At 42.8% G+C, this 25,221-nt stretch overlaps 2 protein-coding genes and 1 non-coding gene across 6 annotated transcripts in view; 1 reads left to right on the forward strand and 2 right to left on the reverse strand.

Moving 5' to 3' along the window:
* Window positions 1-16,163, reverse strand: part of SNX5 (sorting nexin 5) — a 28,413-nt gene extending 12,250 nt beyond the window's left edge. For 3 of the 4 annotated variants that reach the window (XM_030872406.2, XM_030872416.3, XM_030872413.3), the window contains exons 1-8: window positions 15,691-15,898; window positions 5,890-5,994; window positions 4,663-4,773; window positions 3,486-3,607; window positions 2,301-2,424; window positions 1,531-1,626; window positions 214-319; window positions 56-131 (exon numbers count right to left, since the gene is read on the reverse strand). In XM_030872406.2, coding sequence (XP_030728266.1) covers window positions 56-131; window positions 214-319; window positions 1,531-1,626; window positions 2,301-2,424; window positions 3,486-3,607; window positions 4,663-4,773; window positions 5,890-5,994; window positions 15,691-15,741 — 791 coding nt within the window. In that variant the 5' untranslated portion in view covers window positions 15,742-15,898. Of the gene's footprint in view, window positions 1-55; window positions 132-213; window positions 320-1,530; window positions 1,627-2,300; window positions 2,425-3,485; window positions 3,608-4,662; window positions 4,774-5,889; window positions 5,995-15,690; window positions 15,899-16,011 lie in introns of those variants that run through there. The other variant, XM_070043796.1, reaches the window with a different exon arrangement.
* Window positions 10,542-10,778, reverse strand: LOC115861663 (small nucleolar RNA SNORD17). Its single transcript, XR_004042850.1, has one exon. It is a non-coding gene; the product is annotated as a small nucleolar RNA SNORD17 (small nucleolar RNA).
* MGME1 (mitochondrial genome maintenance exonuclease 1) lies at window positions 15,979-25,015 on the forward strand. Its single transcript, XM_030872421.3, has 5 exons — window positions 15,979-16,436; window positions 17,514-18,091; window positions 21,227-21,446; window positions 24,194-24,326; window positions 24,714-25,015. The coding sequence occupies exons 2-5, from the start codon at window positions 17,581-17,583 to the stop codon at window positions 24,873-24,875; spliced, it is 1,026 nt and encodes a 341-aa protein (XP_030728281.1). The 5' UTR covers window positions 15,979-16,436; window positions 17,514-17,580; the 3' UTR covers window positions 24,876-25,015.
* The last annotated feature ends 206 nt before the right edge of the window (window positions 25,016-25,221 follow it).

The following is a 25,221-nucleotide window of genomic DNA, read 5'->3' on the forward strand; positions in this document are numbered from 1 at the left end:
ACCCAACAGCTTTCAATTAGGGGATTAGAGAAAATGTTTTCCAACAAAAACTTACTTTTTGATGACCGTGGGCTCTTCTAAAGCCAGGCTATGCAAGCAGGCTGCGGTGTGGATGTAATCGTCTGCTACATCTGCAGGAATAAGGATAGCCGTTTTATGTGAGCAGAGCTGGCACATTAGCAGACTAAGGGGCTAATGGGCGAAAGTATTTACTTTTGTGAGCGCTGGTCATTCTGTCAGCCTTTGCACAGGAACCCTTGATCCTATCGTAATAGTTACTGAGGAAATGCTTCTCTTGCTCAAAGAAGTCATCTACTTCCTAAAGGGAAGGAAAAAAGAGGTCTAAGAAGCAAAACTTCTTACAAATATGTATTTTATATTAGAAAAAAACACTAAAGAAATAAGCTTATGCATAAGAAGTTTAACCTCTAAAGACTAGGGAAATAAAAATAATTTTTTTTTGAAATGCACTTTTTATACCTGGGATTAGGAAAAGCGAAATGCTAGCAGGAAATGTCAACAGAGAGAACCACTTTGAAGAGCCATTTAGCACAGCCCAGTAAAACTCAGCATCTTCTCTAACCTCCAGCAATTCCGCTAGAGCAGTGGTTCCGCCCAGTGGGTGGCTCCCTCGCCTCGGATACCTGCACCTGCCAAATGTGTTCGGTTCCAGACTGGGAGGCAATGCTGGCATCTGGTGGGCACTGACCAGGGATGCCAAACGCCCCCGCAATGCGTGGGGACAGCACACCTTCAGCTGTGCCAGAGACAGCCCCAGAGCTTCCACATTTCTGACAACGCCCTGTCTTTCTCAGCACCTACACCCTGGGCTCCCTACTCAAGCCCTGAAGTGGCAAAGTCAGACACCAGACAGTAACTGTTATGGTAGAAGGGAGGGGCGCTGAGGAGTGAAGAAATAAACCACACCTACAAGGCTAGTGAGAAACTTGTACATTTATTTGATGTTCTAGAACAGCACTGTCCAATAGAAACATGTGAGCTACACGTGCCGCTTAAAACTTTTGTAGTAACCACATTATAAAAAGAAACAGGTAAAACCCATATTTTATGGTTCCTTCTCCCTATCAAGTCCTTGAAATCCAGCATGTAAACAAAATATAAAATTCAGTTCCTTTATTACACCAGCCAACTGCATCTGTCAAGTGCTCTACTGCCACCTGAGGCTGGGGCTACCAGGGGGCAGTGCAATTCTGGAGAATAGCATGAAATACTGGTCTTGTAGCTTATTTTTTTAAAAAAATAACTGAGTAACCTCTCCTTACAGAAAAGGAGAAAATGAAGATTTAAGTGTGGAAAGGTTCTTATCCCTTCTCCTGGGAAAGAACAGAGTATTTTTGGAAAATAAGTGAAAATTCAATGAGTAGATAAAAATAACCAAATTTGAAAAAAATTATTTACATTTTTGAGAAGCTAATACCGTTTGTTTCACAAATATCTATTCTGAAGAAACAAAAGGTCACCTATTCACACAAAGAGAAGAATTTTCTCAAATAGCTAAAGGCCACTTACCTTAACTCCTGAAAAAAGAACTTCATCAGCACTTTTCACCACACTTTTGAAAAAGCCACCAAACATCTCTTTGGTATTTTTCCGCCTAACACTTAGCTAAGGAGAAATCCAAAACAGTTAACGGTACATATATTTCCCATCAAGTCCTGAACACATTCCAAGTAACTGTTTACTAGTATAAGTATACACTTAAGATACCTCTAATTCCATCGTTAACAACAGATCTAAAATATCAAATAAACAGCTAAATCTAAGCACAGGTTGTAATTCTAAAAGTGTGACTTAGGAGATATTGTGAAAAACTATCTAGGTATCAATATCAAGTCTTAGTGCCTTTAAATTCTTGATAGAATTACTGTGCTGTTATGCTGATTATTCACTGGTTAGAAGACCTGAGGAAATGTCTAGGTCAGGGCTTGCCTCATACATATTAAACAGCAAGAAATGTAACGTATTTTTGTAAAAAAGCAAGCATATGTCTCTCTTTCAATGAATAAAACAAATGTGGATCAACTTAAATTATTTTGAATAATCCCAAGCTTAACTGAGGGGGAAAAGGTCAAAATATTTACATGCAACATTTTATAAAAATGCCTTACACATTGGATCTATTGCCCTGGGGGAGGTAGGCAAGGGAAGGAGCATCTAAGAAAGGTTTCTGTTGTGTTGATAAGAAACTCAACCTTGAAAGTCAATTTTTCAGAAAATATATCAAGTATATTCTTTGTACATTTTAACTGGATCATGGAAATGGAATAAAAATGCCTTACATCTTGATCATATTCCAGGAAAATGTGAAAGTTGCGATCTTTACTGAGAACAGGGTGAGAGGAGAGCCGCTGAAGAAAGACTTCATGGGAAGACACAGTCTTCTTGAAGACCGCGAGATACTCACTGGAAGAGAAGCGCACAAGGCCTCAGCTCAGCTGACCACCCAACACTGCTCCCTGGGACCTCACTGTGCTGCTCCTGCAGCCATGCAGAACACCTCAACTGGACCCAAAGCAGCTTGGTATAATGTAGCATCCAACTAGGTAATAAGGCAGTTCTCGTTTTGGAATCTGTGGAACAGCCACCGAAAGGGGAAGCGATATAACCAGAGTTGATAGGGTACATCTGTGAAGCCCAAACCCACATGTACTTAAGCACAAAACACTGGCTTCTTTATAACCATGAAAACCCTTTAATTTTGCAGCCATGTACACAGCAGTGAGTCTAACAAAGCCTGGAACCATCAGAAACTACTAAGTGGCTTCATCTTAATCTACACACTAGAGATGACTCTAAACTTCCCAACAGTAGGAACTTGTCTGTTGTGTTCAGCGCTCTATCCTCAGAGCTGTCCACGGGGTACCAGGCTAATGGGCCTGTGGCAGCATGCTGAAGAGACTTGCTGAGATGGACCCCGAAGAAGGGAGGGAGCCAATAGAAAGAAGTGCAAGGAGGGCGTCATAAGAAACTGTATGCAAACCTCCAACTATGATACAGAATAAAGAATCCATTTTTCTTTGAAAGAATTACAACCAGATTAAAAGAGCCATAGCTGTGGCTATTCTTAGAATGCTTCTTTGTAGCAGCACTCACTGCCATCTAGTTTCAACCATACTTCCAGTAAACAAACTTAAGGGAAGAAAGTTTTGTACATTATCACAGCCTGAAGACTTGTTTATATATAAAGACAAACGTTTAGTTCTTCACTTTATGCCAGACCAACACTCCATGACAAGCATGGTCTACAGATAGAACCACCATCTACTCAGCGTCAGCAGTCCCCAGGGAATCAATGTCTAAAGTACAAAGACCAGGCCCCTTCACCCACACTCTGCAAAATGTGGTTTGAGAAGACAATAGCCAGGTAACTAATTAACTGAAATTAGCTGTCAGATTCTCGTTTCTGCACACATCACCACTTTTATTCTCAAAGGGTAGAGCCCCCATCAAGAAAATGCACTTACGCTTCCAGCTCTTGCTTCATCTTGGCAAATTCTTCTTTGGTCATAGACCCTTCACCCTCTCCCAGTTTCTGCATCTTCTCTCGAGGGCCGTCGAAGTCAGGCTTTGCAGGCGCGGGCGGAATCTGCAGTCAAGGCAGTAACTCGTGAGGGTTCTTGCCCCCGATATGTGCAACTCAGTGCCTGTGCACAGGAGGCAGGGAGCCCAGTGGGGCTGCCTGAAAATCAACTTGCACTTTTCTCTTAACCTTATTTCTTTCGGCCATTTAAAAGAAGTGTCCCCTACAATGGGCACTCACTTTGACTGCAATCATTTGTTCGGTTAATCATTGGACAGTTGGTAGGTATGACAGTTTATCCTGCTTCAACTGTCAGTTTAATTTATATATTACAATCAATGCTAAAATGAAGCCAATGAAGTACGATGAAGATAATAATCTCTGGATTTATAAAGGAATTTATTCCAGAGGATAAAAGATTCTAATTTTGTGTGGACATTCTTAAACATAAGCTTCAGTACTGATTTTGTTTAACTATTTGGCCAGATTCTTCAGCTGGCCTGGCAGGAAAAGCCATGTTTCTCTCTCCTTTAAAATCGGCTAAGGGACTTCCCTGGCAGTCCAGCGGTTAGGACTCTGCGCTTTCACTGCCGAGGGCGCGGGTTCAATCCCTGGTTGGGGAACTAAGATCCTGCGCGCTGCACAGTGCAGCCAAAAAATAAAAATAAATAAAATCAGCTAAGTCTCTTCCCAGAGCCACGCATTAACTCTCAAGGGCCAAGCACAAAGACAACTGCCCCCTTTACGCCTTCAGCAGAACACACCTGAGAAACCCAGCATACACTACCACCAGCAGAGATCAATTCCACTTGATGGCTGAAAGGAAATGCCAGAGAAATGCTAAACCCAAAGGTAGACAAGACTTTACACCATGAAACTGCTTACTCTCTTTTATTGTACAGAATATAAGACTATGCTTCATCTTACAGCTAAAACGCTATTTTCACATACTTTAGATTTTACCAGTAATAGCTAACACATACTCTAGTTGACAAATGAAATCAGACTATTTTCACAATCTATTATAAATAAAAGTGGGTAAAAGTCTCTCAAAACAAAATGAACAGCAAGGTAGAAGAAATTGGCTTCAGTAATTATCTGATTACCCAAAATGTACTTACAATAAGCCCAGCGTAGTCTGTAGTTTCAATAAGAGTGTCATGTAGCCACACAAAGTCTTCATGTTGCCTTGTAACAGAAAACTCTGGGCTCTGAAACGTGGGCAGCGTGGTCTGTAAAGAAAAAAGAAGTGACTGTTAACTACTATTTTCAGATAAAGTGGCTTGGGTTTCATGCAGTGCACTATGGGAAAATTCTGCATAATAGAACATCCAGTTTTTTAATGAGATCCAATAAAGAACAAAGCTAAGATTCAACACGTTCTTTACGGAATTCTAGTCACAAAACTCCACCTTTCAGGTCAACTCAAACAGATATAATCACGTAGGCCTCACGCTGCCTGAGTGACAGGTATGTTAATACCACCAAGCCACCAAGGTACACAGAGAAAACCTCATGGGAGAGGACCTCATAGACAACATATTACCAATATTATGCTGGAGATGGCATAAACCAAGAGCTCTAGCTTCAAACTTCCTGACTCAAATTGTGCCTCAGCCATTTACTTCATTTAAACCTGTACCTCAGTTCCTCACCTGTAAGATGGGGATAACAGAATACCATAAGATTGTTAGAAAGAGAAAATTAAGCCCATGTAAACCCTTTACAAAAGTGCCTGGCATAAGACAAGCACTCAATATATTTTAACTAGTATGGAAGGAGAAAGGAGGCTAAAAATGTTCCTGAAAAGATCCCAAGGAATTAAACTTTCTATATTTTTCACAGATTGGCATATTGCTTTTGTCAAATGAAAAATCTGGAGAAAAATTAACACAACATTATAAATCAGTTATACTTCAAAGTAAATTTTTTTAAAAATCTGGAAGAAAAAAACCTCTTCTGAATCATAATAGGTGGGGTGACGGCCAAGAACTTAGTAAATATGGGAAAAGCAAGCACTTCCCACGCACGCAAATTACAAACAAAGGTGGAGTTCTGTGGCAGGTGGCTCCAGCTCTGTCACTCTGCCTGGTTTGCTTCCCCACGGAGCAGAGCACAAGCCACACTAAACACCAGCAAAGCCCACAGCCCCAGGGCTCCACCACAGTAGAAAATGCTGTAAGAAGAGCACTCATCTGATGCTTACTAGGAGCAAGTAGAGGGAGGGGCCTCACTTAGCAGGAGTGCCACACTGCACTCAGGTCACTAGGTCTCTTCTCACACCCACTGTGAATAACAAGGCTGCAACCTGGCACTGTTTTTATTACTGAAGTCATTCTGTCACTTACCTTGGTGTGCACCGTAAATTTGACTTTATCCCTCTCACTGAGTGCATCAGGTATGTCAATCTGAAGCGAGGGATCAACATTCAGGTCCACTGACACAGATCTCAGCTGAAATACATTTTTTGGCTATTAGTCTCAAGTTCATTTTAGTCCTAAAAAGTATCCTTCCAAAAATGGGGAGCTAGTAATTAAAAAGCAGTCTATACAAGACTTCTATTGTTCTATTTTAGAACAAAGTTGAGATAGTATTTGAAACTGTGGGGAAACCTGCTCTTAAATGCATGGGTGGGTCCAGTGAATTCCTGTAATCTAAACAAAGCAACTATATAATTCTAATATCATGTACATTACATACTTTATGTGTACATGAAAAATACATTTAACCAAATAATTGAAGAACTGTACTAAGAATAAGAAGGCTTCAACTGGATAAAACGAAATCTTGAACTTCTTACATAAATGCCCAAATTACAAGAATATTCAAGAGGCGTTAACAGACTGTACGTATATCTGAAAGTTAGAGGCTGGGAAAACTTGGAAGTACAGAGAACAGTCAGGTGGTATGGGATCTTGCGTGGAGAGATAAAAACCCACTCAAGAGTGGACCTATTGATATTCAGGGACTGCAAGGAGATGCGAAATCTAGACACAAGAAGTGAATTGTAAAAACCAACAAAGGCCTTAATTATCAGAATTCTACTGCGATTACACATAAGGAAGAAGTGTGAGCACTGCCCTGGAAACAAAAGTAAATGATTTTTGTTAGTTGGAAACTCAGAGGAAAATAATATCCAACTCCAGTTTTGACTGTTTAAAAAGAATTCTTGGAAGAAGTGGACTGTTAGGAAAAAGTGGTTAAAATGGTCTTGCTTAAAAAAAAAAGCTTTCCTACTGAGTCTAAAATATGATAATTTCTTTCATTCTTAAGACAGACAAGCTGACAGTGGATCTGAAGGCCTGACACAAATAAGAGATTGCAGGGATTAAACATCTCATCCTTCCCCCAGCCCCCAACTGTAAACTAGTGCTAAAGTTGCCAGAACCCTCTAGACTATTAAGGAAAATGCCAAGTGAAGACTGGAGTTAAGAGGATGAGAGAACAGGGAATCCTGAGTATTTCCCTTTAAATTTCCCTTTGAATTCCTTTCTTCAAAATAAAAAGACCAAAGACTGATGAACTTCTGAAAATAGAAAAACTGGTTCTATTAGGTATGAAAAGATTAAACATATTCTCTAAGAACACATGGATTACTTCTCTCTCCTTTGTAGTATCTCAGAAACTGTCAGTACTTCCCTTTTTCCTTCAGCACTGTGACCAAGAAAAAAATTTTAATTGCAAAAACCAGAGTGAGCCCTTAGAACAATGGCTTTCCTCTAAGAACTAAGGCTCACGTTCTTGCCACCAGAACTTGATTTTTAACATCAAGTATTTTAAGATCACAATATACTTAACAGTTCCTTACATATCAACCTAAATACATCTTCCAAGTGAACTCGTGATGACTCCTATGAAATATTTGCTTGTTTGGCTTAATTTTCACATGTCCATTTATGAAATCTCTGCAAAGAAAGATAAAGCTTCAAGGTCAGGGATACTTCATTTTATCACAGCTGTGACTCTCTGACATATTTCTGATAAAAGCTTCCTTCCTTCTGATAATTTACCACTGGGCAAATGCAGCATTCAAAAAGACCTCAAAATATACACTAAATTTGACTGCAGAGAATACTGGCCACCCCACTGATCTCATGTTTGTACGCGTCAAGAGTCAGTACACGAATAAAGTAGGTCAGGTTACTGGTGGAAAGATGGGGCCGGCCCAGGGACCGTGTCTAAGGTGCATTTCCCTGAGTTCAGCAACAACAGCCATGTTTCCTGAGATTCCATTTCCCAACGAGGTCACAAATCCTGGTTTCCAGCAGTCTCTCAATTTCTGAACATACTGTCAATTCCATTTTAGCTCACTCCCAGCCCAGTGAGCCTGCGAGCACCACAAGGACTGCCTTGGGAATTAGGGTTAGAAGACCCAAGGGGAATGTAATCTAGTAAACGGGGCTCATTGAAGCACCAGTCAAAGCAGCAATGGACTTCACCAGCGAACATCAGATGCCACCTCTTTCCCACACCTCCAACCATACAGAAGTAACAGCCCAGGTTATTCACTGTGTTACTATCTTCTTGTCAGCAAAGATATTTTGTTTTTTAGTCTAAGAGTGTGATGAGAACACAAAATAACAAAAACCACTAGAGGTTTGGAAAGACTGTGCACTATAACAAGATGCCAAGCACCCAGCTTCTCCAGCAGTAATCACTTTTGCCTAAATATACCACCCTAGGAAGGGACTCAACAATCCCACCACCTGACATGATAAACACTCCCACCCCACCACGAAAACAAAACAATTAAAAAAAAAAAAAAAGAAATCCACAACAGATAACACGAAAAAGTCTGCGTTTGGGCCTCAAAGAATTGTCTGAAAAAGGATGGTGGCAAAATTCTGAGTATGCAGACCATCACCAACTCAAATGATCCCTATTCACAAGTCAAAGGAACTTTCTTGTATTGTAGCAAGATAACCCTCCAGATAATGAAGCCCATAAATCACCAAGGAGTAAAAAGTTGTGAAACCTTCTAAGTCAGCACTGTCTCCTCACTCCGGAAGCATCAACTGTGATTAAAAGCTCAGCATTCCTTTTTCTGCTTGGTCAACAGAACCAACACTCCATAGCCCCACGGCACAGTACTTGCTAAATAATCAACAGGGTGGAGGGTACAGCGAGTGAGTGACACGCCTCCATACACTTTCGCCCACTCACCATCTCTGCCCCCTAGCCTAAGTAAGTGCCCAGAGTGCTGCCTTAGCCCTGTTGGCCAACACTGTCTGACCTGGGCCACAGGTGTCAAAACGACTGGGACAGCTGTTTAAAGCAGCGAGGAGAGGCAGGCAGGAGAGGCAGGCTTCAGAACAGAGTCTAACCTTAGGCACGTTAACTTTCCCTTTCCCATTCCCTTAGGTCACTGGTGAGAATCAAATTTAAAACACATTTATTCTCCAATGCGCAATGTTGTTTTAAAACAGACTTTCTTTTGTAGATTTCCACAGAAACCACTACATCACATACTCCAACTTTTAGATGGAGTTTCAGTCCCCAATATACTTCCTTATCAGACTAATCCTTACAGTAAGGATTACAGTGATCTTTGTGAGAAGAAAAGGGGGTAAACAAGCATCGCTTCATTTAGAAAACAAAATTTTAACTGTTTTAAGAAATCTGAAGGCTTGGTAAGAGAGCTGAAAAGGAGAAAAACTAAATCAATCCCTGTGCATTCCCTCACTTGTTCATCAGCCTCCCAGCTGGGGCACCTGACACTGGCCACAGGACAGATCTGCAAAGCTCTGAGCTGCTAAGGACCACTTTTGGTCCAGATCTCACTTATGACTCACTTTGGTACACAACTTTAATTTAACGCCATTGCAAAGCCTCCTCTTCAAAAGGTTAAGTGGCACACAGATGGCAAAGAGCACCTCTGTGGCTGGACGACACAGAAAGCCAGATTCAGAAATTCAGAACCCACAGAAGAAGATACGTAAAGTATAAAAAATGTTATGGCAGCTGCAGACTCCAGTTTACATTACTGCCATATAGCCAAATGACAAACACAATGGGAAGAAATCATCTCCACAGTCACTCTGATCTGCTAGAATGGCGTCTAGTTGAATAGCCACTTAAGTCTAACCAGTTTTGTATACATGCAAGAAATTGAATATGCCAGCCCCTATATTTCCATCTTAATTTGAATGTTGCAAGGAAACTACTGCAGATAGAAGAAAAGCCTGCATGTATACACTGAAATGACTTTCCATTCTCCAGTACCGAAGCAGAAATGTACTTAACCAGCACATGCTACATCAGTGTGCCTCTCCTTCAAACTGTTTCTCTCCTAAGGATTCTGCTTTGCTTTCCCTTCACCCAATGGCTAAGGTAAAAGACCCCTACCAGGGAGAGGGCCAATATGACAAATAATCTTTGAATGGTCTGTAAACAGCATGGAGTCAGAACAGGCAAGAAACAACCAGGCCATATTTCAGCTAGACAGGTACGGATACCTTGCCTAATCCAATACTCACTAGTGAGGAAATAAAACCAAAAATGCTCTGCGGCAGACACACTGGATTTGCAGTAATTTCTGAAAACTGACTCAAATGATACATACTTACGAAACATATATTACTTTGTTACTGTTTCAGCTCACAGGAAGGAAGTGCTCTGTAAGAAATTCTCATACTGTATCTTTCTCCGAACCCCTCCTTATGGCTCAAATACTGTAATGGTACTGAATTATTTCTCACTATTTTCTCCCACCCTAAAGGTAACCAAAACTTGTCTGTGTTCTATCCCACTTATCCCTGAGGCACTGGTGCATGAAAAACAATTGAACTGACTGTGCAATACATGAGCTGCTTTTACAGGTATGTGTTCATCTCCCCCCCCACCACTGGCTCCCCCCTTCCTATAATTCAGGCCTGCCAGTATCATATCATAGTCCTCAAGGACAACAGAACCAAAGACTTCTAGATCTCAGTCTACTAACATAGATAATAGTTATGGAAACTAGCCACAAGCTTAACAACTAGATAAAGAGCTGCAGCAAGTGATCAGATTTCCACCACTCATCTTGGTGAGATGAGACCCACAGGGACCCATCCCTGCTGACACCAACCATTCTTACCGGCAGTCCACCAACACACAAGCTGTCCACAGTAGAACACTGCAGACTGCAGGGCATTTGGAGGCTACGCAGCCCAGAGCTCCTAGAACAGAAATCCAGGCTTCGAAGAAGGTCAGTGCAGCGCACTCAGCGAATGGATAAACTGAATCATCATTTCACAAGGCTGCAAGCCCACGAGCCAGTGGAATCCCAACGTGGAACCAGAAAGAAATTAAGTTGAATTATTGGCTAAAATAAAATTCATTGTGAAATTCATCTAATTACAATCCATCTAATTGCAAGATACCTGGATTATTTTCAGGAGTTCACAAAGTGAAACGCTTAACCACATGATCTATAATGATCTAGCACAGAAATTCTATTGGGAATCAACATACCACTGCTACAGAGGAAGAAGCTGCCACAGACAAAAAACTAATTTCCTCCATTCAAAGCTAAAGCCCTTCACCTACTACTAGATTTCATCAAGTCTCCCAAAAATTCCTGGTCTATCAAGTCCACGGCTCCTTACTACAAAGCAGTCTTACTTTATGATCAACCCAAGATGAAATAGAAAAAGATTTGAGAATAAAATTTACCTTCACCAACAAGGATGATTCAGCAACGTGGATGGAGCTGAGCTTGAGCTTGTATCATGAGTTAAAGATACAAATGGCAGCGTGGAGAGAAGAAAAGCTTGCCTGCTTCCTGGTGGGATTCCTTGTACGCTAGTCAGAGGCACCACACATTTCGCAGATCTTTCAGATATAAATATTTCAGCCCTTCATCCCTCACCAGATACCTGGTCCCCACTAGCACAACATGTAAGCTTTGTACTGCTCTTCATTAAAGATCAGGTGAAAGCCTTAAGGCTGGTGACATTTGCATTTGTGCTCCTCACCATTTACACTAACTAGACCCAAAGGCTTAGGGACCTGCCCCTCAAAAACAAGTAAACCATAAACTCTTCTGGCAGATAACGCATACCACAGATTAACATAAGCAACTATTTTGAGAAAACTACACTTTTCTCTCCAGACCATATAGCAGTGCCTGAAAAAGTTACACCAAATTTCTAAAAGGAAGCGGGGGAGTCAAGCCAAGAACCCAATCTCTAAACTAAAGTTCAGTCTCTCCTGAACCTCAAACTACAACTTCACTCCTCCCTGTGTATTTACGGTTTGCCTTTGGGGTATGAAACAGTTGAGAAATTCCATATCCCCCTTTCAGGGGGAAATCTCTCTTCTTAAGAGTTAACTCAATGGCCAATCAGAAAATATACAGGTGTTGGAGGTGAAGTATCTTTTTTTTTCTTTTGGGGGGGGAGCTAGTTTCTCATGTAAAGATGTAGAGAACCTTCTCAATTTGAACCTGTAAAAAACAAATTTGCTATTCATGCAAGACAAGATTTCCCACTATCCCTTCACTATTTCAAAAATAAAAGGCAGAACTTATAAAGCGCAAAAATACTTTTCTCTGAATAACTGGGTTTATTAAAAGGTTGTTTCCCTAAATACAACCTAACTTCACTATATGTGCCTTTCACCACTGGCCAGTGGTACTACTGACCTACAGAAGTACATCCTAATATCCTCAAGCAATCAGGACAACAGAGCAAAAAAGCAGGATTTTTAAACCAAGTTCCACCCTGTAGCACATTTCTCAGTGATCTTCAATTCTGCACCACAATGCTTTGTGAGTACTGTGGCATCCGAGCCTCAGGTTTCCACTGTCCAAAGGGGGCAGTGAACTCCAACATGGTAAACACAGCAGAGTTTGTAACTCTCAACTGCCCAGAACCCTTTACCATTTTTTGGTAAGGCTCCTCAATACTGGGGGGAAGGCTAATTCTACCAAAGATAGTCAACGATCTGACCCACCCATATCACACCATTTTAGAAAGTTTAAATTGGTGATTCTCAACCAAGGGACATTTGACAGTGTCTGCATTTATTTTTGACTGTCACTGATGAAGGGAAGAGAGCTACAGGCACCCAATAAAGGCCAGGAATACTGCTACAATATGCAGGAAGGACAATTCCCCACAACAAAAAATTATCAAGCCCAGAATGTCAATCGGTAATGCTCAGGTTAAGAAACCCTGGTTTAAACTGAAGCTCTACATTAGATGTTAGTCACTTACTACGTCTCATAGCAAATGAGAATTTGGATCTCAGAATCCAGAAAATTCTCTCATAGTTGCCCTAAGCCATTTCTTCCTACAGCCAAAAAAAAAGTGGGCAGATCATGACCTGCTATAGTAGTATTCACAAATGGGGATCTTAAGACACTGTCTGCAAGTTACTGATCCAGAACTAAGGCTTGGGCAGCTTTGAGAAGCCACACTTCCCGAATTTAAGAAGTCAAGCCATAAACATAGTACAAAACTTCAGTCCACAAGAATCAGTTACTCTGGACTTGCTGCAGTATTGGTGAAAATTCAGGACTGTTCCTATACTAACATAAATTTTAACACTCTTCATCTAAGCTGGTGGAGAGTGGTGTCCCTAGAGACAACTTCCACACCAGTTAACAATCTGCAAACCAGAGCAGCAGCATAAATGTAAAACATTAATGACTGGCTCTGGGAAGGAAACACTGTCTACCCAAAGCCCATGTAACCAACTAGTGAAAGTTAAGGTGAAAGTAACAGCACTAGGCTGGGGAGGGCCCTTACAGATTCTCCTGTGTGATCATTTGCTTCAGTCCACTAACAAGTTAAGAATAATAAAAATCCCAGGAGACAATCAGGACTCGCACTCCATTTGCCGTAGGTTGGCAAGACTAACAGGACCAAGACTCATCACAATAGACATACACTGAGTCTGTGAGTGGGAGCCTAAACGCGCTGCCCACTGTTTAAAGGACCTTTTGGCAAACAGGAAGCCTGGGTAAATATCTTATGGGAACAAGGTTCTGCATAATCTCCATTTCTCCCCCCAACCTTTAAAAACTCCAGACACCTTAGAATGTTGATGCAGCCAGTGCGCGAGGCAGGGCGGGGACTGCACTACACCAGTTTCTTTATCGTGAAGATGCGGCCTAATGGTGTTAAAGGTTCAGTTAAATTTCTCAGGGGCTCGACTTAGCAAAACCTTACTTTTCTAAATTTAAAGACCAGAACACCATCTTTCCCATCAGTAGAGGACTAGTTAAAGAACAAATTAATCGGGTTTCCCTGGTGGCGCAGTGGTTGGGAGTCCGCCTGCCAATGCAGGGGACACGGGTTCGTGCCCCGGTCCGGGAAGATCCCACGTGCCGCGGAGCGGCTGGGCCCGTGAGCCATGGCTGCTGAGCCTGCGCGTCCGGAGCCTGTGCTCCGCAACGGTGAGAGGCCCGCGTACCGCAAAAAAAACAAACAAACAAACAAAAAAAAAAACAAAAAAAAGAACAAATTAATCATGCAACTGCTTTCTGGGAAAGGAGACAAATCAACACCTTCAGCTCAAAAGGATATGACTAAATGGAAGTGCCAGGCTACCGGATATAGGCCAGTACTCCTGTTTTGCTGAACTAGCCAAAAGTTCTGCAGGAGCACTCAAAATCCTCAAGAATTAATTATGTTCCCTGCCTTATTAGCAGGTCTAAACCTCAAGAACCCCTATCCTCATGGAAATTCCAAAGCAATCAGAAAGTTTAAACTTACATTTTCAGCAAAAACGTAAAATATTTGTTAACTAACAAAGTTGAATTACAGCAAGAGAACAGTTTGCCCAAGATTTGCCCTCCTGTTATTCCACTCTTGTCCCAATCTCCCCTTTGGTGAACAGTAAAAATCATCTAGACTTGATCCACATGCCAGGACTAGTATCGGATACCAGGAAGTAAAATGAAGCCACGTGTTACAGTAATATTTTATTAAGTTTACTATTTCCTTATTTCTGCAATTAAAAGAAAACCAGGAAGAAAATTCTATATAATCCTTTCCTGTAGTCACTAAAACCAGGAGGCAGGAAACAGCCTTCAGAATCCTCTTTTGCTCAAGGATCAGAATGGTGGGGAAGTTATTTTAAAAACCAACCATAGGTATACTATACTAACAAATAGGAAGGTCGGTTGAAGTTTTAAACAGCTGTCTAAAATAAATTCTGGACCAAGAAAGAAGATGGAAGGTAGGGGATGGGGAGGGGAATCCATCTACCCAAATTTCTATTCAGCCATCTAAACGTCTAGAGAGAAAACTACCTTTGGAATGTTCTAGAAAGATGGTTCTCAAGTTCCCACTTCCGGCTTTAGGGAAGGAAAAAAAAATTACTTCTTTCCACTTTGAAATAAAAATACCCCAACCAAGACCCTATCCTCACGCTTCATTTCAGTAACTAATACAGCAGTGGCCCCCTTGCTGAACAATCCCGCAGCCGTGTGCGACCTTTGGCACCACTAGATGAAAAGCTCTCTCCAAAGAGCTGTGGATCAAAAATGCCTTTGATTTCTTAAGAGATGCCTTCCACGTTACTTAAATGTCAGAGCGCCTCGAATTTCTAGATTAGTTATTTTGATTTTCTGTTAGAAAAACGTTTCTGTTGACGATTCTGCACAAAACGTTGCGGCTCATACCAACCCCTGTATATTTCAAACTAACTTATAAGCAAAGGACGAATCAAAGTGGAGGCTTACCTCAATCTTCAATTGGTTATGGTGACATAAATTGACTGCATTAGTCACCTTTTAGACCTCAAGATCCAAGCGGCATGGGGGTACCTGACATCAACACGCAAATCTTAAGAGCGAAACTTAAGTTCAACTATTTGAGCACCTCCTAAAAATGACAGCACTCCCTCCCGGAGCGGCGCACTGAGCGCTTATGAAGTTGCAAGAGACACTCTCGATACCTGACTGGACTGAATCTCCCCAGTATTTTGGAGGGGCTGGGGTGCGGTTTCGAGCTCCGTCGTTTGCTGCAAAGCGGGTCACGCGTGCACCGCGCGGTCTCCCCCGAGAAGTTTTAGCAACTTTCCACGCCGAGCGCGCGCTCCCGCGTCTCCGGCCCCTGCCCCGCGAGCCCCCCCCGGGAACCACGGCAAAGAGCGTGGGAGTCTGGGTGACCGCCGGGGCCTCCCGGCCCGGGGGCCGAGGGCGGCCAGGGCCTCACCTTGCTGCGGTCCTCCTCCTGCTGCTGCAGCAACTCGGGAACCGCGGCCATGGCGACGCGGGCCTCGAGCGTGGCCGCCTGGCTGTGCGAGGAGAGAAGAGGCTGGGCCGCCGCCGCCGCCAGGGCTCGTCTCGAGGGCGGCCGCGGCCCCGCCTCCGCCAGCCTCTCTGCCCGACGGCGGCGGGAGGCCTCGCGACTCCTCCACCGTCCCAGCAGCCCCAGGAAAGGCGAGCGGCGCCCCACGTGCTCCCCCAGGGCGGCCTCCCCCGTCCCCGCTGCCGTCCATCTTGGAGCCGGGCAAAGAAGCTACGCGGGGCCTACCCTCGCTCCGAGCCACGCAGAAGCCGCCGACCACCGGCCGCCACGGGGACGCGGTGCCCCTGACACTCTCCCAACGAGGCTCTTCTCAAGAAAGGCTGCGCGCTCTTGGAGGGACGGAATTTATTATTCAGTCAGAGTCCAAGATGGCGACGAGCTCTGACGTAAACGAAATCTCGTGAGAGAGAGAGAAGGCGAGATTTGGAGGCGCCCGCGCTTCTGCGTGCGGGGAGGGTCTCCCCACGGATCGCTCGAGTGTCCACTGAGGTGCACGAGGGGCTAGGGGTGGGGCGTGAGCACCGCAGTGTATGCTGGGGCCGCCGTGCCTGGGGCGGGGCCTAAGTCTGGAGCAAAGCGCGGGACTGACCAAAGTACCTGCTCGCGGGATTGTCGCGCCCTGGAGCTAGCAGAGCGCGCCGGCTTCCGAGGTACCTCCCCTGCCGGCCCTCCCTAACTCTGACGCCCGCCCGAGGGGCCGCCGCCGTCCTGTCCCCCCTGGGGCTGCGCCTCCGCCGGAGCGGAGATTGGGCGGTGGGCCTTGCTGATGGCCTCTAGCCGGCAGGTCAATGGGGACCCTTCAGGAGCGCGAGTGCCGCGTCTTGAGCGGGCCGGGTCGCAGTGGTGCCCACCTTGGAGGGTGTGAGGGGTTAGATGAGAACTCTCCACGCAGGATACGTAGCAGAGAATCTGGTGTTTAGGGATGAGTGGAGGCACTGTTAACTGTCGCCGCTCCTCGAGCGTCCTGTGTTTCTTTGTCTCACACACGCCTACCTTCGTGGCCGGCACATGGCTCCATAGCTGGGGACATGTGGCCCCAAGCTGTCTAGTTCACGTTTAACAGGTGCCGGTCCTTTAGAAATAGTTTTGTCCGAGTATTACTGAGTCCAAGCTCGGCTGCAGGACAAGCCAATAAATTGACAGATGAGCTGTTAGGGTAAAGTATAGAGACCTTATTCAGAAAGCCAGCAGCCAGAGAAGATGGTGGACTTATGTCCCAAAGAACTATCTTCCCCAGTTAGAGTTAAGGCTTCTTTTATACTAAAAGGGGAGGGGGTGTGGCTGCTTGTTGCCCACTTCTTGGTGCCAGAATCCTTTGTTCTTACAGCTGTCCACGCAGGTCTGGTCACAGTGTTCCTATATACCTGCAACAAGATCGTTATTTTCTGTTCTGCAACTTTTTAATCTCTATATGATTGGAAAAGTGTTAATACCTTTAAAGGTCAGAGCCTTGAGAATGGGTTCTCCTGTGTATTTCAGGCTATAGGCAACGTACTTTTCCAAAAGGTGCAGAGCCGAAAAGACTAAGCCCCCTGCAACAGGGCACAAAGGTTAGAGCTAAAGTAATAGATTCAGTATGGAGTTAGGTTTGTTTTCCTCTGTTAAACATGTCGAAAAAGCGTACCGAATACAATTTTAATGTGCAATATCATACTGTTGCAGCTTTCGCTTTGATGGTTCAAATATTTAACACATTTGATATCTAATACCACTTTTCTCTTTGATAGGAAAGCGAAAATTAAAAAGGTCCTCGACATTACAAGTAGACTAGAGGGAAGTGAAAAAAATCTGAAGATGAAGGTATTTCAGACCATCTGCAGGCAGCTTAAAAGTTCAAAGGGGTTTTCTGTAGAACCAGCCCCCCGTGTGGTCTTCTCCACTTCCTCTTATTTGTGTGGCCGGAAGAAAAAAGTGAACCCTTACGAAGAAGTGGACCAAGAAAAGTACTCTGATTTAGTAAGGTCTGTCTTGTCATTCAGAGGCCATGCTCAGGCGCCACAGTCTTTGTTTGAGGAAGATGCTTTACTCTATGGACCTGTGAGGAAGTGTAAGGCCCCAAAGCAAGAAGAAGCAGGAGTTCCACGAAACTGGTGTCCTCTCTTCAATCCAGAGAAAAGCGGAAAACCAAATGCAACAAATGATCCTACAATTCCTTTGAAAATCCCTTTGCAAAGGAATACGATACCAAGTGTGACCCGAATCCTTCAGCAGACCATGACCTCAGAACAGATTTCCTGTTTGGAGAGGTGGAAACGTCGGATGATTCTGGAACTGGGAGAGGATGGCTTTGCAGAATATACTTCAAGTAATTTTCTTAATCCTGATTCTGTATGGTTATTATGTTTTCCAGAATACAGAGCACCAGTGTCAAAAGGATGAGTTGTTCTTTTTCTAACGTTAACTAGCGAGGAACTACTTTCAAATGATAATTAGTATTAACAGCATTTTTTATATATTAACTCATTTAATCCTCATGACAACTCTATGAAGCACAGATACTATTATCCCCATTTCACAGATAAAATTGAAGCACAGAGATCAAGTACTTTGACTAAAGATGTATGAAATTCATTTATTTTATAAGGTACAAACTTAAGTATTAGAATTGCCTGTTTCGTTTGATTATGGGACAATCGCTTCATAATGGAATTCTAGTTGTTTGCTAGGCATTCTGTTCAGAATCTAGTAAATACCCCCTTGCCCTGCTTATCAGCAGAGACTGACTCATAAATTTAAAGATGGGCAAAAAGCCAGAACATGTGATCTGTATTTAGGTCTTAGTAAATTGAGATTATCGGATGTTCTTCATTAGGAACTGAATTGATAAACATCAGCCTTCAACTCCTAACTCACTAACTTCTTAGACAAGTGAAGAGAATAGCTTTCTTAAAATAGATTCCATTCAAAAGCAAGATGAAAGAAAAGACCAATGGTACAGGAGAATTAGCTGGTCCCCCATCAGGATTATAGTTGTTGAAGCTAAGTTTTACACTGAGCATTCCTTAGGCCATGCTTCCCAGAGAGCAGTACATGTACCCCTCGTGGTACACAAGAACTTTAATTTTTAATTTAAGAGCAATGCACTTATTTTGAGGCATCTTAGAAAAAACCTGTGTGTATGCATAACACATTAAACCTGTGGTCACGTGTTTTAAAGAAAAAAGTATTTAGGTGGCACTTGGACATGGCAAAAATGGTCAAGGCCGGAGCCCCATGTAAATTCCTTGGCTCCCTGGGGCAAGGACTATATGCAGGAGCTAATTGCCTTTTATTTTTATATAAATTTATTTTATTTACTTTTGGCTGCGTTGGGTCTTCATTGCTGCGCGCGGGCTTTCTCTAGTTGCGGTGTGCGGGGGCTACTCTTCATTGCGGTGCGCGGGCTTCTCATTGCAGTGGCTTCTCTTGTTGTGAATCACGGGCTCTAGGCACACAGGCTTCAGTAGTTGTAGCACGTGGGCTCAGTAGTTGTGGCTTGAGGGCTCTAGAGCAAAGGCTCAGTAGTTGTGGCGCACGGGCTTCGTTGCTCTACAGCATGTGGGATCTTCCCCGGCCAGGGCTCGAACCTATGTTCCCTGCGTTGGCAGGCGAATTCTTAACCACTGCGCCACCAGGGAAGTCCTACACTGACTTTAAATTCTAAAATATCCACGCTGTCAGTCAGAATATAGGAAACTCATGTGTTTTTTTTTTAATACGTTTTATTTACTGGGACTTGAAAACATTTCACTTTTATTCCTTTAATTGAGTGAATTACTCTGACTTGATGCTATCTGCGATAACTCTTGAATCTTTTAAGATTTATTTTCACAAGTTTAATCACGTTTAACGTTCTCAGCTTTACAATCCTAAGGGATTCTGTAACCCAGATCCCATGTTTGTTGCCCCTTAAATATGAAGACCTCCCTGGGGTTAAGACTGCAGTGGGGAATGAGTTGTCTATTTGCTTGGCTGTTGATAAACAAATTTTTTTCCTTCATGTTTTTAATATGTTTGTGTTCTGCTTCAGTAAAACTAGTCTGTACATAAATACTGCTCTTCTTTTCCCTAGGTTTTAATTCCATAAGGCTTAAATTTGTAGGCCTTTTATGTGCTAATAAGTCCAATTAAGCCAAGTAAATTTGGAGTAGAATAACTTATTTCCTCAGTTGAATTTCACTTCACTTTCCAAGTAATTTCCCTGAAGCAATTCCACTTTTTGCCAATGGTAGAACTGACCTTTCAAAATCTTTGTAAAAAATACTTGACAAAGGTAATATGGTTTGACATTACCTCATTAGATGAGATGGTTTTCCTCATTTTCTGTGGGTCTGTCTCCAAGCATGTATATTTCCTGCTCTGTTTCTGTGTGTATCTTCCTGATTTTTCATCTCTCACTCTGCTGTGTCAGGGACCAGAATGACCTTAGGCTCTGGTGCCAGGCCCCAGGCCAGCATTTTGCTTTGAGGCAAATTAACAGCACTGCCTAGGCCTTCTTCATTAAAATGGGGGGTGATGATCTTATCTTGCCAGGTTGTTGTGTTTGAAAGTTAACAGTTTGAAAGCGTCAAGGCCACTGCTTAGCACAGCAATACCCTCTTTTTCTTTCTTTCTCTCCTTCCCTTATCAAAAGTCAAGTGAATATGTAGTGTTTCTTGCATTTGTTGAATATGTTTGTGTCCTCTTTTCTTAAAAGTGTATGAGAAGGGACTTCCCTGGTGGTCCAGTGGTTAAGACTCCACACTTCCATTGCAAGGAGCACGGGTTTGATCGCTGGTCAGGGAACCAAGAACCCACATGCTACATGGAGGCCAAAAAAAAAAAGTGTACGAGGAAAAAAAATTCAGGACAGAGCCACTGTCGTAGGCTGTTCTTGCCCTAAAAGAAAGTGCAGGAGAAAAATGTCATATATTTTCCTCCTCTCTGCCCCAAATCCCACAACATTAATTTGTGTGTGCCTTGATTTTCACTCTTTGCCAGTCACTAAGCCTGTTGGTAAAAGGATGCCTCCACCTATGTTCATAATTAAGATTTGGTTGTAAAAAGAACTGTAAACAAGCACAGTTCCCTAATATTTATCACAGCTAGTTAACTTACTGGTTACCTAAATTAAACGGACACTTAAATTCACACTTAAATTCTGTGTGAATTCACTAGGTGTGGTCCTGTAAGCCCAGATCTTCAATTCTAGCTTTGACCTAATGCTACTAGAAATACTTCATTTTAATCTATTTTATTATCTAAGCTCTACTAGTCCCTTTTGTTTTCAAAGTGCATTCTTAGTGTATTTCACAAGAGGCTGAAATATGGTGTCTTAGGGGTTGTCACTTAAAGGTAACTCATGTAATTTTTAATTTGATTGTTGAGAGTTTTACAGAGTATCTGTTCGTTAGTATTAGCTTTGTTTGGGGGTTTTTTTGTTATTGCTGTTGTTTTCCTTTTCCCCTGATTTTCTTTTCAGACATGTTTTTACAAGGGAAACAGTTTCATGAAGCCTTGGAAAGCATACTGTCACCCCAGGGGAACTTAAAAGAGCCTGATGAAAATCTTCTCAAATCCGGCTACATCCAAAGTATCCAGCATGTTCTGAGAGATGTCAGTGGAGTGCAGGCTCTGGAAAGCGCTGTTAAACATGAGACCCTAAAGTATGTAGGTCTGCTGGACTGTGTAGCTGATTATCAGTAAGTATTCAATTTTTTACATCAAGTGTGGAGGTGAATTCATTCTGGGTGGGACACATGGTTCCCTTCCAATGCTAGTTTTTCCTTTTAATTCCTGCTTCAAGGTGTGGCCTCTGTAAAGTCACATCAGGTAAGAGCCATCTCATCCTTGTAAATCTATCTACATTCCGAAGTCAAAGTGTTTCGTGGAGAAAAGGTACAACTTTCCAGTATCCCTAAGATGGCCTTTTTTCCAGCATGTTCCCCTCCCCTCCCCCCACCCACCCCTAGCAAAGTACCAGCCGTGAGATCCAATTTGATTCCTGCATTTTCTTTCCTGTTTCCCTAAAAATAGCACCTTGATCTGTTGGCCCTGAAAGTCAACTCTTTGCCTGGCTTCCAGGCTGTGTTTGACATGGATAGGAACTCTGAGCTTAATAAAGCTTCCCGTGGCTTTTAAATTGCTGCTTTGTTCCTGTTTTCACCACTTACTCCTGATTTCAAGGGTAGATATAACCTGCAGATACCCCTATTCCCAAAAAAAAAAAAAAGGAAAGAAAAAAGCATATGAGCGATACAACAGGATAAGGGGAAAATCTGTGAGTGAAACCCTTGGAACTCTAGTTAAAAGTTACTGGGCTCTGGAGACAGGCTGCCTGAGTTTGGTTTCTGGCTTTTCTTCTTAACCCTGGGCTACTTACTTGGCTTTGGCTTCTCTGTACCTCAATTTGTTTATCTGTAAAATAGGGCAAATAATAGTACCTACCTCATAGGTTTGTTATAGACGTTAAATGAGACATTCCCTGTACGGTACTTAAAATGCACACTATCTACTCAGTAAATGTTAGCAACATTATTTTGATCCTATTCTCTCTTGATCCTATTCTCTTTTTAACTGCTGTTAGGTATGAATGAACCATATCCAGTTCCCTGTTGGGAGCACTCAGGTTATTCTAGTTTTTCAGTTACAAACTACAGCAATGACCGTGTCTCCTCCTATTCTGTCGTGAGTTTCTCTTGGCAGGCGCACGGGTTCGTTGGTTTGTTTGTTTTGGTGAATGATATGTGAGGTTTGGATAAATTCCGTTGATCTGAAGTAGGCCTGGGCATGAATACTTCTTAAATTTTCCAGGCATGTGTCACTTGCACCCAGGATAGCAAACCGTTGCTCTATGGTACAGACCTAAAAGGGAAATTGCGGGGCCACAGGGAACATGCGTTTTAACACTGTTTTGTCATTTCAGCCTGCATTTCAAAATAAATTAGGCTGAGCAAAATAAATTAGCTCTTTTTATTTGTTAAAGAGCTATTTGTGGACTGTCTCATTACAATTTTAATTTGGGTTTATACTACTAAGTTTTTTCCATGTTATTAAGTTCTACAAGTTATAGTACATTGCTAGAAACAGTGGTACGTGGCAGAAGTCTTTACTGTAGGGTGTTTTGATTTTTTTCAAGAGAGAGAACTGGGAATGGTAGTGCCCTGGGGATGCTGGGGCCCTCTCTTCATTTGCATAGATTGTCAAGCTCTACAGCAATAGAAAACAGTTATAAAGATGACATGTTACCTCTGTACCTGCACAGTCCAGTAGAGTAGCCTTTAGCCATAAAAGGCCATCATTAAGCACGTGACTGTGGCCAGTCCAAACAGAGGTATGCTGTAAATAGACAAACTAGATTTCAATGACTTTGTACAAAAGAGAATGTAAAATATCTCATTAATAACTTTTTAATATTAATTATATATTGAAATGATATTTTGGATACGTTGGGGTAAATAAAATATTAAAATTTCATCTTTTTTTTTTCTTTTTGGATGTAGCTACTAGAAAATTTTAAATAATGTGTGTAGCTCGCATTTTATTTCTTTAGACGGTGCTATTCTAGACTTTATAGATTTTATAAATACCTTGCATAAGTTGTAATCTAGTGCTACGGTGACAGGAAGGTAGCTCTGTGCAGATCTCCCTCTACACTGCTGGTTTTGAAGCTGAAGTGAGCAGATAGAGCCCTTTGAGAATCACCGGTTCTCAGTGCACCCACCCTGCAGCCCTTTTGACATCTGTGCTTGGCAAGTGTAAAAGTCCACCGGGATGGGGTGGGGGTGGGGGATGTACTGGTTATTTAACTTAAAAAAAGTGGCAGGAATTTTTCTATTTTCCCAATATCCCTAATAGTAATATCCCTACCCTGTGTGTAAACTTTTAGGACAGGGACCAGGTCTTCTTATTTATATTTCTGCATATAGTTGGTGCCTGTTAAGTGTTGATGGATTTGAACTCCAGCTTTGGTTTCTGAGGCACCACGATGCTTAGTCCTTTACGATGGGGACTTTGCTACTGGTCTGTTGTGGTTCATTCTGATAGACGTTTGAAGCCAAATCAACTAAGATAATAATAGTTTCAATTCCCTTGTCAACTGTTAAACCATGGAGGTCCAAAGGAACATCTAGAAAGTTTAGAAGCTTGTGCTGGAGGAGTTGTTTCCCAGCACTCGCACCTGGGCCCGCACCTGCAGCTCCCATGGGTGCACTTAGGAAGCATCTTCCGTCATACCTTGTGGCTGACCTGAATGAGGGGCTCAAAGGAAAGAGAACGTCACACCTCTTCAACCCTAAGTAAAGCTCAGGAGAGCCGACTTCTTGGAATGTGGGGAATAGAAGCAACAGTCATTGGGTGACAAGTAGCAAACTGTGTAAGAAGAGGCTTAGCCTAATAACGTTTTAGTGTGCACTATTACCTTCAAGGGCTTCCTTTGGTTTCTCTTTAGGGGCAAGCTGTGTGTGATTGATTGGAAGACATCGGAGAAGCGAAAGCCTTTCATCCAAAATACATTTGACAACCCGCTGCAAGTCGTGGCGTATGTTGGTGCCATAAACCATGACATCAACTACAGCTTTCAGGTCAGGACGCGGAGCCTCCGCTTACTTAAAGCTTTGCTCGATGCTGGGTTATAGCTCCTTCCCTCCTTAGGGTTTTATTCTGTTTGTAACCCACTGCTTACTCTGTTGCTGTCCTTCTACCACTTCAGAAAGCACTTTCCCCCTCTTCCTGGGCTTTTTGTTGTTGTTAATCTTTAACGATCACAGTCCATTCTTCAGCATCTTAACTGTCATCTTTGTGTTCTTGTGTATCCTGGGGCAGTCTTTCATCCACCCGCCTTAGAAATTGAGTTGGGAGCTGTTACTGTAGATTGTTCTGTTCTGAGTGTGCCCTGGAGTAAGAAGGAAATGGACCTCAACTCTGTTGCTACTGTGGAGATGCTGGAATTGCCCTGTGTTCCTTCCTAGGTTCAGTGCGGCTTGATCGTGGTTGCCTACAAAGACGGGTCCCCTGCCCACCCACATTTCATGGACGCAGAGCTCTGCTCCCAGTACTGGGCAAAGTGGCTTCTTCGACTAGAAGAATATACAAAGAAGGAAAAGAACCAGAATATTCAGAAACTAGATTAAAGGGCAGGAAGCTGTGTGGGAACGTTCAGAGCTTTCTCAAAGTTTGGGAACATGTATCGCTGTTTCCTGTGATCTGGAACGAGGTGCCACAGGGTCTGAGAGCTGCAGTAACACAAGCAGAACTAGTAATTTGTTGAAATTTATTGCAACCAAAAAGGCAAAGCCAGAAAAGTTAAATTTAAAGAGCTGGACTTAAGCACATAAAAGACCAGCTCTGCTACCTCTGACTAGCATTTACCCGAAAAAAAGGCAAGCAACACTGGCACAGTGTTGGTGGCTCTTGGACCCCCATAGACCTTTCTGTGTCCCAGGCAGGGCGCCCAGTCTTTGAACTGAGAGATTCAGG

The sequence above is a fragment of the Globicephala melas genome, chromosome 15 (assembly GCF_963455315.2).
Source record: "Globicephala melas chromosome 15, mGloMel1.2, whole genome shotgun sequence".
In the NCBI taxonomy this organism is placed as follows: domain Eukaryota; kingdom Metazoa; phylum Chordata; class Mammalia; order Artiodactyla; family Delphinidae; genus Globicephala; species Globicephala melas.